The sequence below is a fragment of the Engystomops pustulosus genome, chromosome 11 (genome assembly GCF_040894005.1).
Source record: "Engystomops pustulosus chromosome 11, aEngPut4.maternal, whole genome shotgun sequence".
Classification (NCBI taxonomy): Eukaryota; Metazoa; Chordata; class Amphibia; order Anura; family Leptodactylidae; genus Engystomops; species Engystomops pustulosus.
Window position 1 is genome coordinate 2,593,307 of NC_092421.1, and position 15,490 is coordinate 2,608,796.

Here is a 15,490-nt window from a genome sequence, read left to right on the forward strand (position 1 = left end):
CGCATTATACACGGACAATGCACTTACCTGCACCAGGAAGAAGAAGGTGAACTCCGGGGACCTGAGCGGGGAAGCGACACGCGCAGGATCTTAGTGACTCCCCGCACACTGCATCATACACGGACATTGCACTTACATGCACCAGGAAGAAGAATGTGAACTCCAGGGACCTGAGCGGGGAAGCGACACATGCAGGATATCGGGCGCAGGATCTTAGTGACTCCCCGCACAGCGCATTATACACGGACAATGCACTTACCTGCACCAGGAAGAAGAAGGTGAACTCCAGGGACCTGAGCGGGGAAGCGACACATGCAGGATATCGGGGGCAGGATCTTAGTGACTCCCCGCACAGTGCATTATACACGGACAATGCACTTACATGCACCAGGAAGAAGAAGGTGAACTCCGGGGACCTGAGCGGGGAAGCGGCACATGCAGGATATCGGGTGCATGATCTTAGTGACTCCCCGCACACCGCATCATACACGGACAATGCACTTTCGGGGAACTACAGTAAATGTGCCCATTATATACCAAAACAGTCACACACTAGGGAATTAATTTAGGACGATCATTCTGAGTTGATTTGAAAACTGAAAAATTGTATACTATACATTACAGAAAGACTTATCTAGGTTTTGTAACTTTAACCCCTTTGTCCCCAAAGAAAAAATAATGAAAAAAAAAGATCTTTTTTTAATCATAACCATCCCTATGTGTGTGCTAGTAATAAGAAAGAGCTGGAAAGATTAGATTGTTGTTATGAACGAGCATTTTATTAGCGGTCATCTTGCTCAATACATTATAGAAGTAGTTTCTTCAGTCAATGGTGTCTATGTCCAGAAGGGACCGTGGGGAAATGTTACTTATGCAAGTGGAGCCAGAGCAACATAGTTATTGGCCCTGTCGAATACTACGTAATATTCACGGATAAATACATCTCCCAGGATCCACAAATCCCCGGAGTTGGTTGGTAAGTTCATGGCCTGGAATCCGCTGGTGCAACCTTGCTGATTCTGTGGAATAACAAAAGCCATATCAGAACACAAGGCTTTACTGTAATACAACGGCAGCACCACTATATAATAGGTATAAGGCAATGTACACGCACCTGGCGCACGTAGGCACTGGCCGGCAGTGGGAACTGAACACCGTTGATGGTGAACACAATAGTGGGCATGCTGCTTATGTTATTGCAATTGATCACATACTGAAAATAAGAAAGACAAGTCTATTAGTCTGTGGATCACTCATTGTAATTGGCCAACACTACATGAGAACAACAAACCTCTCCATTGGAATCCTGACTGGCTCCAATGTAGTACTGAATGTCAGCAATGGGAGTAGAGGGTCCAGCAAGGAGGGAGGTTCCGGTATCGACAATGGCTTGGCAAGAACCACTGCATGCCACGACCTGTCCATTGATTGATATGCTATATGCAAATGAAAATGAAAGTTTGTATCTTTCCATAGTAAATATTAAAAAAAATTGGACTTTTATAGAGAAGGGGCAAGTCTGTCCTCACCTGTCCACTGTTATTTGCCAGTAGGTTTCAGCAGTCAGAGGGACCCAATTTAAACTTCCACTGTAATATGAAGTGTCCACACCACCAAAGAGAACAAAGCTGCCACTCTGTCCTTGGCTGAAACCGAGAAAGAGATCAGTGTTTAATTGTCACCAGGAGAGCCATTTTTAGCGCTCCCCCAGTCCCCACAGAGCATAGTACATGCACCGCCAAAGAGTTTTTGTATAAAAAATAGTTTAACAGAAAAAAAGATGTTATATTGTACCTTCTAATACCATGTGCTGTGTGACTAGGCACTCGTCACCTGGGTGGGGCTTTAGAGGAGCAGCTTCCCCCCCTCCTCCATTTTTCCTTTTCAGATATATGAAGACGCCCATTACTTGGCTTAGCGACGCCCCCTGCTCCTCTACAGCCAATCCCGAGTGATGGGAGTTATTCATATATTTGAAAAGGACACATGGAGGAGCGGTTTCCCGAGGGTGGGGGAGGGGACTGCTCCTCTATAGCCCCTCCCAGGGATGAGTGCCCAGTCACACAGCACATGGTATTGGAAGGTCATATATAACATATGTTTTTGTCTTTAAAACCTATTTTTTTTTATACAAAAACACTTTGGCAGGTTCCCTTTAATAATTATAGACAGTGTAGAAGAATGAGTCGGCTCCGCACTCGTAGCTGAACTCATTTTTTAAATCGGCCTTTCATAAGATCTATCAAATCTAATCTCTCTTTAAACCCTTTTCCTCCCATATCCCGGTTTGATCCTCAGGGCCCCTGCACTTTGTCTTACTCACTGGACTAAAAGTATCATCATAAATTCTGATCTATCGGTCGGTAGATGAAATTTCCTTTGAATAATCCTCCAGACGGCTCCAGTATTTATCAGGAGTTTTCCCCTTACATAACATATAACTTTTTTCATAGTTAAAGATTCCTGCTAATTGCTTAAACTTTTCTTTAAAAGATTGAACTTTGAACTCACGAGCTCAGATAAACGGAGAAAAGATCTTGGGGGATAAGACCCTGGCTCCACATATTATCGAAGACTGGTGTAGCTTGAGAAGATGCCAGACTAGGAAATGCAAGTCCCAAGATGCCATCGAATGGAGAGTAGTACAGGAAGGAGCCGGGTTCAGATTCGCTCAAACCAAATATCTGATTTGTTACTTGTATGTTTCCAACCTGGAAAAAGAAGGAAAATTCAGAAAGCGGCAGGTGACACCTCTAATGTATAAATATCTATTTTGTGTGCTCATGGTGAAGGTTATGATGGTGCAGATGTGCAGACAGATGACTACAAAGCTCCTGCGACTGCCTGAAGCCAGCAGTGACGGGATCTAGCGGGAAGTCCCTGCTCTAATGACCGGTGGGATGATGTGACCGGTCGCTCCTGGAGCCTGCCGACATCGCCAAGGAAGGATTCATAGGGAAAGTATAATATAGACATACAATTAAGTCATTTACCAGTATACAGCTATTACTAGTTCTGCTCCGATTTCTGCATATGTAAAGTGAAGCCTCCTATCTTGTCTTTTACCTCATCAGCCAGAGATTCCTGACCAAAAAATGACTGCAGATGGAGGGTGATGTGAAACTCTGGCCATCATAACAGACACTGTCCCAACACACGTTTCGCTGTATCACCCCGGCTTCTTCTAGAGCAGGGGCTACTGTATACACATAAGAGCAGGGGCTACTGTATACACATAAGAGCAGTGCCCCTTTGTGTCTCTGAGGCAGCGATATAACTATATAGTGAAGCCGCTGTGGCACAAGTAAATGATTGTTCTGCTTGTTCAGGTGTTCTGGTGCATATACAATATCAGCGCTACATTGTATTTACCACCAGGTGAGAGCAGATTGTGCAGCGGCATCTCCCTGCTGCATGTACAGTGATAATACTCTGCCTCCCTTATAGAAATATATATTGGGGGGACGTTATATATATTTAAAGGGGAAGTAACAGGAAGAATTAGGGGGTCCCCTCCTGTATAGTTGTCCTGGGCAGCACCTGAGCCTCTCTGGATATCATAAAGTAGACTGATACTAGGTTTTTGGATATATAATAAACATGAAACTATTTTATAAGAATTAATAAAAGTTATATTTTAGTTTACACAACTTTTCCCTTCCTTCATCTCTTTCTTTTCCCTGACAAAGTACCAAGATCTTCCAGGTGGTGCCCATCGCTGGTGTATATTATAGTGTGTGAACACGACCCTTTGTTCTCCCTTTAAAGTCTTGGCACATTATTGTAAATCAGATATTTTTGGGTTTCGTTTACCTTTAATGGCAAAACCAACATAAACATTTCTATTAATAAAGAATTTTTTTGTCATTTATTCATTATTGTAATATGTTTTTTGTTGCCCCTAATTGAATTGAATACAATGTTTCTTGCACCTTACCTGTACAGTGTCATATCCCAGGACCCCAGTCATACTTCCAGTGCCATACTGGATGGATACTGGAGTGTTGGTAGCTTGAAATGTGGACGACTGTTGTGGGTTGAACATGTGGTGATTTGCTATGTGAAAAAAGTAAAGTTTTTTTACATGAAACATAAACGAGCATATATACATAAATGTGTGTATATATAAACATTATCACTAAAGACAGGTAGTAGGAGCCCATCACACCTGCAGTGCACATCTTCCTCTCGGTCTTCTCTAAGCATTTGCATTACAAAATAATTGCGTGTTATAACTTGCCTTGCACCCTGACAGAATACTCTGTGTAGTCCCAGGGGTTGGGCTTTGGTTTTAATGCATTTCAAAAAACAACATATGACTTGTCTGTGTTACTCACTCTTGTCCCCCACCATTGTGCTCCTGTACAGCTCCTCCTCCTGCTTCTTCTCAGGGGTCACAGCCTGGTCAGCCTGGCATCAGTGGGGGAGGGAGGAGCTGTACAGGAGCACAAATATCGAGGCAGACTGCAGCTCAGACAAGTCACATGTTGTTTTTTTTTAAATGCATCCAAACCAAAGCCCAATCTCTGGGACTACCCTAGGACTACCTCAGGATGCAAGGTAAGTTATAACACACAATTATATTGTTATGCAAATGCTTAGAAAAGGCAGAGAGGCCGATGTGCACTGCAGGTGTCATGGGCTTCTGCAACCCGTCTGTAGTGAAAATGAGGTCCCTGGTGACAGGTTCCCTTTAACTTTGGGTTGCCATTATACTACAATAAAATGCATATCAATATGTCATGGAAATTCTTTGTATTATCACTGTTTTATCACATTTTATATACCATAACTTATAGCACAATTGCTAAGTGTTTTCCACTTGACCAATCAAAAGGATAGTGCCAGAAGCAGAAATCTCCATTTATACAGCAATGTAGCAATATAAACTTACAGGTAGTCTGAAAATGTATTTGATTGCAGTGACTTACATGTTTGACCTTCTCTTCCCACTTCCGATTGGTAGAACAATAGCAAATCATTACAGTAGCCCCACAATCGGAAAAGGCAAAAAAAGTCTCTTTCCATTTCATCCATATACTGTTACTGTGTAAGGTGTTGGTTTGTACCACCTGTACATCGGAGGACTTAGTTTGGGCCACCGGGACTCACCAAACACTTCACAGCAAAAGCATTTTTGAAATGAACATGCCAGGGGCTATCAGAACCTTTAAAAATGACTTTCCTGATGACAGGTTCTTCTAATGTAACATTTATTATATAGATTACATAATGTTACATTGTATGTCTGACATATAGATCTATATCGCTACACGGTGCCTTGTATATTACTTTACATTGCTTTCATTTAAGATTTTTATTATCCATTTATGTCTATTTTGTCATTTGGTCAATGATGTTCTGTTTGCAGAATGTGAATGTAGTCCAAAGGTTCTGATCTGTGAGGTCACCCATTTTGCATGGTTAATTGGCAGATGCTCTCACAGACTGCACCGATTGGATTTACCATGGTATTTAAAACATGTACAGGCGGCCCCCTGGTTACATACAAGATCGGTTCTGTAGGTTTGTTCTTAAGTTGAATTTGTATGTAAGTTGGAACTGTATATTTTATCATCGAAACCCCAGACAAAATTTTTTGGTATCTGTGACAATTGGATTTTAAAAATGTTGGGTTGTCATAAGAACCAGGAGTAACACTAAAGCTTCATTACAGACGCCTGTGATAACTGTTATAGCTGGTTATTGTAGCCCAAGGATAAAGTACAGTAATTACCATCATCCAGAGGTCCGTTTGTAAGTAGGGGTTGTCTGTAAGTCAGGTGTTCTTAAGTAGGGGACCGGCTGTAGTAAAATTTCTTGGTATGCTAAAATGTGACACCCCCCCCTACATGCGTTAAAATTGGGAAAATAAAGTTCATCACGGTGCCGGGATTTAGTGTGATAACTCTTATAGTGTTAGGATGTATTAGGAAAATAAGGAAAGGGATAAAAACATATCAAAAGTTTTAAAGATTCACATAGAAAATACATCTGTACTTTCGACTTTGGGCAGTGCGTACGGAATAAGCAGAAATGAAGGGAAACAAAATGTCCTACAGAAGCTGCACCAGCCGTATTATGGACTTGGCTCCAAAAAACTGTCCCTACACTCCCCAAAGAAAACTGATATTGTGCCAGGTCACCCCCTTGGACAGATTCCATGGCAGCCAGGAAGCCTAACTATGGTCTCCAAGATGTCATGTATCAATGAACTGGAGGGTGAACCAGAAACAATGCGTAAAACATGTCTGCTAAAACGTACAGTATTGTGTATGAAATAATTGCTGCATCTTAGAGGGTTAAAGACTTACTGCATGCTTGGCTTGAGCAGTACACGGAGGGCACCCACAGGTTAGAGGATCCGGTATCAAATATAACAGTAAAGGACTGTGGTGGGGTTCCAATGGAAATGGTTCCAAAATATTCAATCTAGAAAGAGTGAAATGTGAGGTTTATTTCAAAAACCAAATTCAGTAAAGGGTTTAGTCTTGAAATGAAAGGGGTTGGCCACTTTTTGGTAAATCTTTTTCATGTCTCTGCATGTTTACGTACCTGTGTCTTTGCCTCCTTTGATAACTTCAGCCTTTCCCCATTCTCACTGTGCTGCCCTCTGCATGTACACACGACTTCCTGCTTCTCACTCCTGGCGCAATTTGTGGCCCTAAGGCTCTATTCACACTAACGTGTGCCCACTGTACCGTAGTATGGCAGGCACACGTTGGTGCCGCAGAGAGGAGGGTCGCTCACCCCCGCCCCTCTCCATAGAGAAACATGGTGCACACATGGTACGGAATGGTACGGTGCCACACGTGCGCCCATTGCCATCTTTGGGGGAGTATATACGGTGTGTATATGTCAGCTGTATATACGTCCCCCATACCACAATGCAAATATAGCCTGAATTAGAGCTGAAAGCTGGTGTAGGAAGTTCTATTTCACCTCCATCAATGGGGAGACGGTTCTAAACCTTTTTGTCAATCCACCAAACCATCAATCCCTGGTGCCAGAAACTTATATCCCACTGAAAATTACAGCATGTTTCCTGCTACCAAAGTAATAAATGCCTCCCATAATCTCCTGCAAACAAAGAGCCACCGAGAGTCTGTAGATATCACTAAAGTAAGTAGCAAGACGGCTGAACATCTAGGAATTAGTATTAGGTCAGTAAAGGCACCTGGACAATTTATATAAAAGCCGACCCCTATAATGATAAATCTGCAAACGATCTGAGGATTTCTATCCTGCCCTCAGCTGCTTTACAATTACTTCACCAGACTCAATGATTTGGAAATCTCCGTACAGTAATTTTACAGTGTTTTACACTGACAGTAAACATTTGTAAAAATCGTAAAGAATTGTAAACATATATTCATGTTGCTTTGTCCCAAACCGCCAGATCTGGTAAAATAACTACAAAATCCGGGAGATTCTATTAAAAAAATGTCCATTAATGCTTCTTCCGCCAATAAATAAAAAGTAAAGGGAAGGAATTACAGAAGGTATCAATGGAAATGTCAGCTTGTTCTACAAAAACTTCCTCCTTACAAAACACCAAACACTGAAGCGTCAAAACGTCAGAATATAGGGTTAAAGAGACTTATTTTTCTAAGAAAATTAAATTTTTCTAAAGGTACTAAAACATAAACCTTTTAAACCTCATCCACACGGTGCGGTATGGAGGACTAGCCCATTGTGATGGATGCTGCTGGCAGAATGGATAAGACTTGATCGACTTTTATCCCATATTCTGCTTATAATAAACCTGCAGCACTTACTTCCCCACTTCCATGTAACACCCTTGGGCAATGACTTTTTATAAAATCCCTGTTTTTGCAGTCCTGAGCACCCGTCCTGTCCCGTGTTTGTTTACATGGTCACAGAAGCTGCTGTCAGACAGGCACCTCCACCGTGACCATGTCCCATCGCCTGATACAGGGAACAGGTGGGTGGCCGCAAGCTGTAAACAAACAGGGGAGAGGCAGAGGGAGACCGCAGGCGGGAGGTAAGTACTGTACATGATTATTGTTTTGTTTAGTTTTTAACACCCCCCCCCCACCGACCACATTGCTTGTTTTTTATATCTTTCGGACAATGCCTACATGTAAAACGATAATTACAAAGATCTTTGCACTGCCCGATTTGTGAAGAGTTTTGTGAGCTGCAGTAAATACCTGCAAACTGGAAAACTAGATTGACCATTTTACCCCTCACTGTACAATGCAGACACGTCAGAGGTGGATGGTCCGCTGCTTGTACATCCCATGGAGACTGATGCTACAGAAGTTTTTTGCTACAGAACTATTGATTTTTCTAATTAGCTTTTAATTATATTTCCGCTAGAAGGTAACAAAGGTGAAATACATAACAAAAGATACAATTGCATTATATATATATATATATAGATAAATAGACAGGTAGAAATTCTACTTACATCCATGTAGTTTGTAAGAGGTTCAGCAGATGACTGGGCCAGACTAGGGAAATACTTAGTTGCTGGGTTATACGGATGTTTGGTTAGGTAGTCACCGAGTAACCCCAGTCTGTTCAGACGGCTGCGGAGAGACTCTCCCCTTATCAGGGGGACCCTATAAAATAGAAGGCGATTGTCATGATTAATATTTACATTGTAAGTAACAGTAAAAGACCCTCCCCCCCAATAAACTAAAAGCAGTCGTAGTAACATAAAAACAATGTATGTGACATACTTCACCCCACCACATTCTGCCAGAGCTATCAGTCCCAAGAGAATAAGAAACTTCATCTTTGATGTTCCAATGACTGATCTAAATACAAATCAGACTTTGGATAGAATTTGTCACATTCCGGCATCTTTTATACATCTGTGTATGAAGCCCCGCCTTAACGTTCAGTGAAAAGCTCCATCTGATGGGACGTCTTCCATCACCTTGGGGAAGGGTATATGATACGATTCTGTTTAGAACCGGTTATCTCGGCTCGTTGGGAACGTCCAATGTGTGGTTAAAGTTATAATAAAGTCCTGAAACAAATAACATTCTGGAGGGCACAGATAATCTTATTTGTTTTTTGGCAACCAAATTAATTTCCACATCTTAAAAAAAAAAAACCTTAGAACAGATGCACAAAAAATTGCACTAAATGTAGCACTTTGCAGTGGATCAGAGCCCAAGGTTGTTACATGAATGCACCGTATGACCTTTCTGCCAAAAAGATCATGTCCAATATTTCACAGCTGATATTTGACGTCTTCGTGTGCCGGTGGCCTTAAAAATGTCACTGTTAGGAAATTTTGCACTTAGATTTCCAGAGAATTTTTTACAATTTAACATGTAGAAATAAAACCAAAATCACAAAACAAAGGATTTTTACCGCATCATGTAATTGTTATTCACAGTGCACTTTTTTGTTTTAAAATTTTTTCAAAAAATTACTTGATTGCAAAAAATAACAGGTCTCATTAACCAAAATCTACTGAGATCAATCGTTTTATAAAAAATAAAAGGATGGACATGTCTACAGTTCATAGGAATTTGATGACATGAATAAATCTTTATCAAATCAGGAAATAGCCAAAATTCTGCTTCAGAGAAGGACACTGCTGGGATCAACATCCAGAGGAGGGCAGGTAAGTATTTGTAGTTTATTATGTCTACCGGCTAGTGGTAGATTTCCTTTAAGACCAGAACAAATGCAAAATACAAAATCGCCAGAGATCTGGAACAAATGGAAGGAGGACGCTGCCTGTGAGGACTATCCACGGTATACGGGAGGGTTGATGGAGACATGAGTTGAGGGAGAATAGCAGTGCAGTTATTGTAGGCAATCCTAAGCAGGTAGGTTTTTAGCTTATGTTTTAATGTTTGGAAGGTGGCGGAACAGTCTGGTAGAGAATTCCAGAGAATAGGGGGATGCACGGGAGAAGTCCTGGAGATGATTGTGAAAAGAATGGATGGTGAAAGAGTGAAGCAGAAGGTCTTTGGGTCTTTGGAGCAATGGAGATTACATGTGGGACGATTAATTGGCTGATTACTTCAGAGACATATAGATGGGACAGGAGGTGGACGGCCTTGTAAGTCATGGTTAATATATTTATATCTATTTTTTAAATTTGTTTTATTGAAGACCGAAGCACAAAAAGAGCACTAGGAACACAGTCCTTATCACATTAAAAATACATCAATTAGGAGTCACATATAACATTATAACAAGTTTGGACTCTACAAGCTCATGTTCCAGTTTCTCCCGTGCCCCCATCGATTTTTACGGATTAAGAACCAAAGGAGTCTCCAGGATCCCATGACGGTCTATGGAGAACTCCCCGCGGTAACACCTAACTACGACAAACGGGAAGAGAAGTGGAGAGTAGGAAGATACTAATAAGAGTTGAGGGCGGAGGGAAAGAAGCGGAGGTGGACGGGGAAGGTGGGGTGGAGGCACTCAGGTCGGGAAGTGGGGGAATAACCAAATAGATTGCATGTACTCGGCAGATTGTTGGAAGAGGATCCATGGCTGCCAAGTTTTACTGAATTTAACATATGTGCCATGTATAGAGGAGGTGAGGTCCTCCATGTGCATGATGTCATTCACTTTAGAAATCCACATTGCAATGGTGGTAGCTTATTAGGAAGCGTAAGAGGGATCTCTTGTATGTCCTCGTTGAGACGTCACAGTGATGGAGGACGAGGAGAGGAGGATCTAGTGTCACAGAGTCCCCACAGATTGAGGAGATTAAACGTTGCAGGTTTCCCCAGAACGGAGCAAGGACCCGACAGGACCAAAACATGTGCAGAAAGGACCCCTCCTCCTCTCTGCATCTCCACCATATGGTTAATATTTTAAACTGAAATCGCTGCGAAATGGGAAACCATTGGAGAGGCAGAGGAGAAACGAGGAGAGAGAAGGATTAGAGAGAAGCACTAGGCCAGTGTTGAGCTCTGCATTGTCACACATGAATTAATTTCCCCTAATGAGTCAATGTGGCAGCAGTGTTTTTATATTCAGTTTTTTTTTTTTTTTTTTTAAATTTAAGTTGTAGTTATGATAAAAAGTTACATAGACGACACATACATCAGGGGGAGGGGAGGGGCGGGGTGGAGTTGAGGTGCGGGTACTCGAGTGGCTTTGCAATTTTTGTATGCGAAATGCAAAGTCCTTCTCTGCAGCGACTTTTTCAGGCATGAAATGCTCTTTGCAACTTTTTGCCACCAAAAAGCATGATGCAACTTTTTGTGACCTTGTAAACTCATACTTCTCGGCAAGAATTTGCACTCCCAAAAAATGTTCAAAAGCTATACAATATCTTCAAAGGGCCCTGATAAATGTCCCCTCCCCCTCATGTTTATTGAAATCCTATCTGTGATGTAATGGAGAGACTGCTGAACAGAAAACCTAACATAATAAGAAAGTTTCCTGCACATTTAGGCTAAAAGAAAATCTACTACCAGGATCAAGCACAACCAAGCGCACTTACATGCTGGGGGCAGGATCAAGAAGAACCAAGCGCACTTACATGCTGGGGGCAGGATCAAGAAGAACCAAGCGCACTTACATGCTGGGGGCAGGATCAAGAAGAACCAAGCGCACTTACATGCTGGGGGCAGGATCAAGAAGAACCAAGCGCACTTACATGCTGGGGGCAGGATCAAGAAGAACCAAGCGCACTTACATGCTGGGAGCAGGATCAAGAAGAACCAAGCGCACTTACATGCTGGGGGCAGGATCAAGAAGAACCAAGCGCACTTACATGCTGGATCTTCTCTTCTATTAGCTTCTTATGCCCTGGCATATACAAAATAAAAAGGCTTTCAATATTATGCAAATGAGCCTGAGGGGCTCTGGGCTCGATTAGCAGCTATGGAACACAGGCTTATTTGCATACATTTTAAGGCCTCTTTTCATGAAAACCAGAGCATAAGAAGCGGAGAGAAGAGTGGATGATGCCCGGAGGTGCACACACCGTCATGTAAGTGTGCTTGGTAAATTGTGGGGGTAGAATTCCATCAATGCATATAAAGTTTCTTTTCTTCATCATTTTTTCAAGCCACTTCCAGTAGTGGAAGTAAGTTTTATTTTTTTTATATTGAATCGTTTATAAGCCGAGGTGAGATTTTTTAGCACATTTTTGGTGCTGAAAAACTCAACATATATACTTGTGTATAAGCATCTGCAGAAGAAATTAGACATCTTAGTTTTCAGTATTGGGGCAAAAAAAACTGAATTGCAAAAACAGGTTAAACCTATAAACTTTCTGCCCTTTCTGCATATAATCATTTACAGCTTAATCTGCATAAAAACTGATTCTCAAAACTTTTTGCATATTTTCTAATTCTAGTTACTTTCAAGAAAAAATTTGTGGCACTGCTCCGAAATATCTTGGAAAATATTGGGCATAATAACTGTTTCAGTATAAAATCTTTCATAGACATGAGCTGAGCATAAAACTATTGGTGCTCACGAGTGATAACCCGAGCTAATAACGTTATCTCTACTGTGTTACTAGAACCATTGCCAAAACTCTCCACAGGTGCCGCCCCTAAGGTGAAATGCAGAAAGTAAGGTCGTATGTTATTATCACCAGAAGATTCTCATTTTGTATACATCAAGGCAGCTTCTGGGTCATCCAGACAACAGGGTGAACCTCAAGATTTGTGCCCGTCCCCCATGACGCTGGCATGAAAGCTGCTGCAAAACAATACAGACCACAGAACCTCATATTTCCAATGTCAGCTGCTGTAGACTTTCCTAATTCAATCATAATACACATCTCAGCTGCCTCAGAACCTCATAATACACACATCAGTTACTGCAGAACCTCCTAATACACACATCAGTTACTCCAGAACCTCATAATACACACATCAGTTACTACAGAACCTCCTAATACACACATCAGTTACTGCAGAACCTCATAATACACACATCAGTTACTCCAGAACCTCCTAATACGCAAATCAGTTACTGCAGAACCTCCTAATACACACATCAGTTACTGCAGAACCTCCTAATACACACATCAGTCACTGCAGAACCTCATAATACACACATCAGTTACTACAGAACCTCATAATACACACATCAGTCACTGCAGAACCTCATAATACACACATCAGTTACTCCAGAACCTCCTAATACACACATCAGTTACTGAAGAACCTCATAATACACACATCAGTTGTTGCAGAACCTCATAATACACACATCAGTTACTACAGAACCTCCTAATACACACATCAGTCACTGCAGAACCTCCTAATACACACATCAGTTACTGCAGAACCTCATAATACACACATCAGTTACTCCAGAACCTCTTAATACACACATCAGTTACTCCAGAACCTCCTAATACACACATCAGTTACTGCAGAACCTCATAATACACACATCAGTTACTGCAGAACCTCATAATACACACATCAGTTACTACAGAACCTCATAATACACACATCAGTTACTCCAGAACCTCTTAATACACACATCAGTTACTCCAGAACCTCCTAATACACACATCAGTTACTGCAGAACCTCATAATACACACATCAGTTACTGCAGAACCTCCTAATACACACATCAGTTACTGCAGAACCTCATAATACACACATCAGTTACTGCAGAACCTCCTAATACACACATCAGTTACTCCAGAACCTCACAATACACACATCAGTTACTCCAGAACCTCCTGATACACACATCAGCTACTCCAGAACCTCCTAATACACACATCAGTTACTGCAGAACCTCTTAATACACACATCAGTTACTACAGAACCTCATAATACACACATCAGTTACTCCAGAACCTCTTAATACACACATCAGTTACTCCAGAACCTCCTAATACACACATCAGTTACTGCAGAACCTCCTAATACACACAACAGTTACTGCAGAACCTCATACTACACACATCAGTTGTTGCAGAACCTCCTAATACACAGATCAGTTACTGCAGAACCTCATAATACACACATCAGTTACTGCAGAACATCATAATACACACATCAGTTACTGCAGAACCTCCTAATACACACATCAGTTACTCCAGAACCTTCTAATACACACATCAGTTACTCCAGAACCTCCTAATACACACATCAGTTACTCCAGAACCTCCTAATACACACATCAGTCACTGCAGAACCTCTTAATACACACATCAGTTACTCCAGAACCTCCTAATACACACATCAGTCACTGCAGAACCTCTTAATACACACATCAGTTACTCCAGAACCTCCTAATACACACATCAGTTACTGCAGAACCTCCTAATACAAACATCAGTTACTGCAGAACCTCATAATACACACATCAGTTACTGCAGAACCTCCTAATACACACATCAGTTACTGCAGAACCTCATAATACACACATCAGTTACTGCAGAACATCATAATACACACATCAGTTACTGCAGAACCTCCTAATACACACATCAGTTACTGCAGAACCTCCTAATACACACATCAGTTACTGCAGAACCTCCTAATACACACATCAGTTACTCCAGAACCTCATAATACACACATCAGTTACTGCAGAACCTCATAATACACACATCAGTTACTGCAGAACCTCATAATACTCACATCAGTTACTGCAGAACCTCATAATACACACATCAGTTACTGCAGAACATCATAATACACACATCAGTTACTGCAGAACCTCCTAATACACACATCAGTTACTCCAGAACCTCCTAATACACACATCAGTTACTGCAGAACCTCCTAATACACACATCAGTTACTGCAGAACCTCCTAATACACACATCAGTTACTCCAGAACCTCATAATACACACATCAGTTACTACAGAACCTCCTAATACACACATCAGTTACTGCAGAACCTCCTAATGCACACATCAGTTACTCCAGAACCTCTTAATACACACATCAGTTACTACAGAACCTCCTAATACACACATCAGTCACTGCAGAACCTTATAATACACACATCAGTTACTGCAGAACCTCCTAATACACACATCAGTTACTCCAGAACCTCCTAATACACACATCAGTTATTGCAGAACCTCATAATACACACATCAGTTACTACAGAACCTCATAATACACACATCAGTTACTACAGAACCTCCTAATACACACATCAGTCACTGCAGAACCTTATAATACACACATCAGTTACTGCAGAACCTCCTAATACACACATCAGTTACTGCAGAACCTCCTAATACACACATCAGTTACTCCAGAACCTCCTAATACACACATCAGTTACTGCAGAACCTCATAATACACACATCAGTTACTACAGAACCTCATAATACACACATCAGTCACTGCAGAACCTCCTAATACACACATCAGTTACTCCAGAACCTCCTAATACACACATCAGTTACTGCAGAACCTCCTAATACACACATCAGTTACTCCAGAACCTCCTAATACACACATCAGTTACTACAGAACCTCCTAATACACACATCAGTTACTCCAGAACCTCTTAATACACACATCAGTTCCTCCAGAAC

General features: G+C 41.4%; 1 protein-coding gene across 1 annotated transcript; it reads right to left on the reverse strand.

Moving 5' to 3' along the window:
• Positions 1 to 757: 757 nt before the first annotated feature.
• On the reverse strand, positions 758 to 8,839 carry LOC140105817 (pepsin A-like). The gene is made up of 9 exons (XM_072129919.1): positions 8,709 to 8,839; positions 8,435 to 8,588; positions 6,315 to 6,432; positions 3,938 to 4,056; positions 2,512 to 2,711; positions 1,530 to 1,646; positions 1,292 to 1,436; positions 1,115 to 1,213; positions 758 to 1,019 (listed from the first exon to the last, which is right to left on the reverse strand). The coding sequence occupies exons 1-9, from the start codon at positions 8,762 to 8,764 to the stop codon at positions 870 to 872; spliced, it is 1,158 nt and encodes a 385-aa protein (XP_071986020.1). The 5' UTR covers positions 8,765 to 8,839; the 3' UTR covers positions 758 to 869.
• Between the last annotated feature and the right edge of the window lie 6,651 nt (positions 8,840 to 15,490).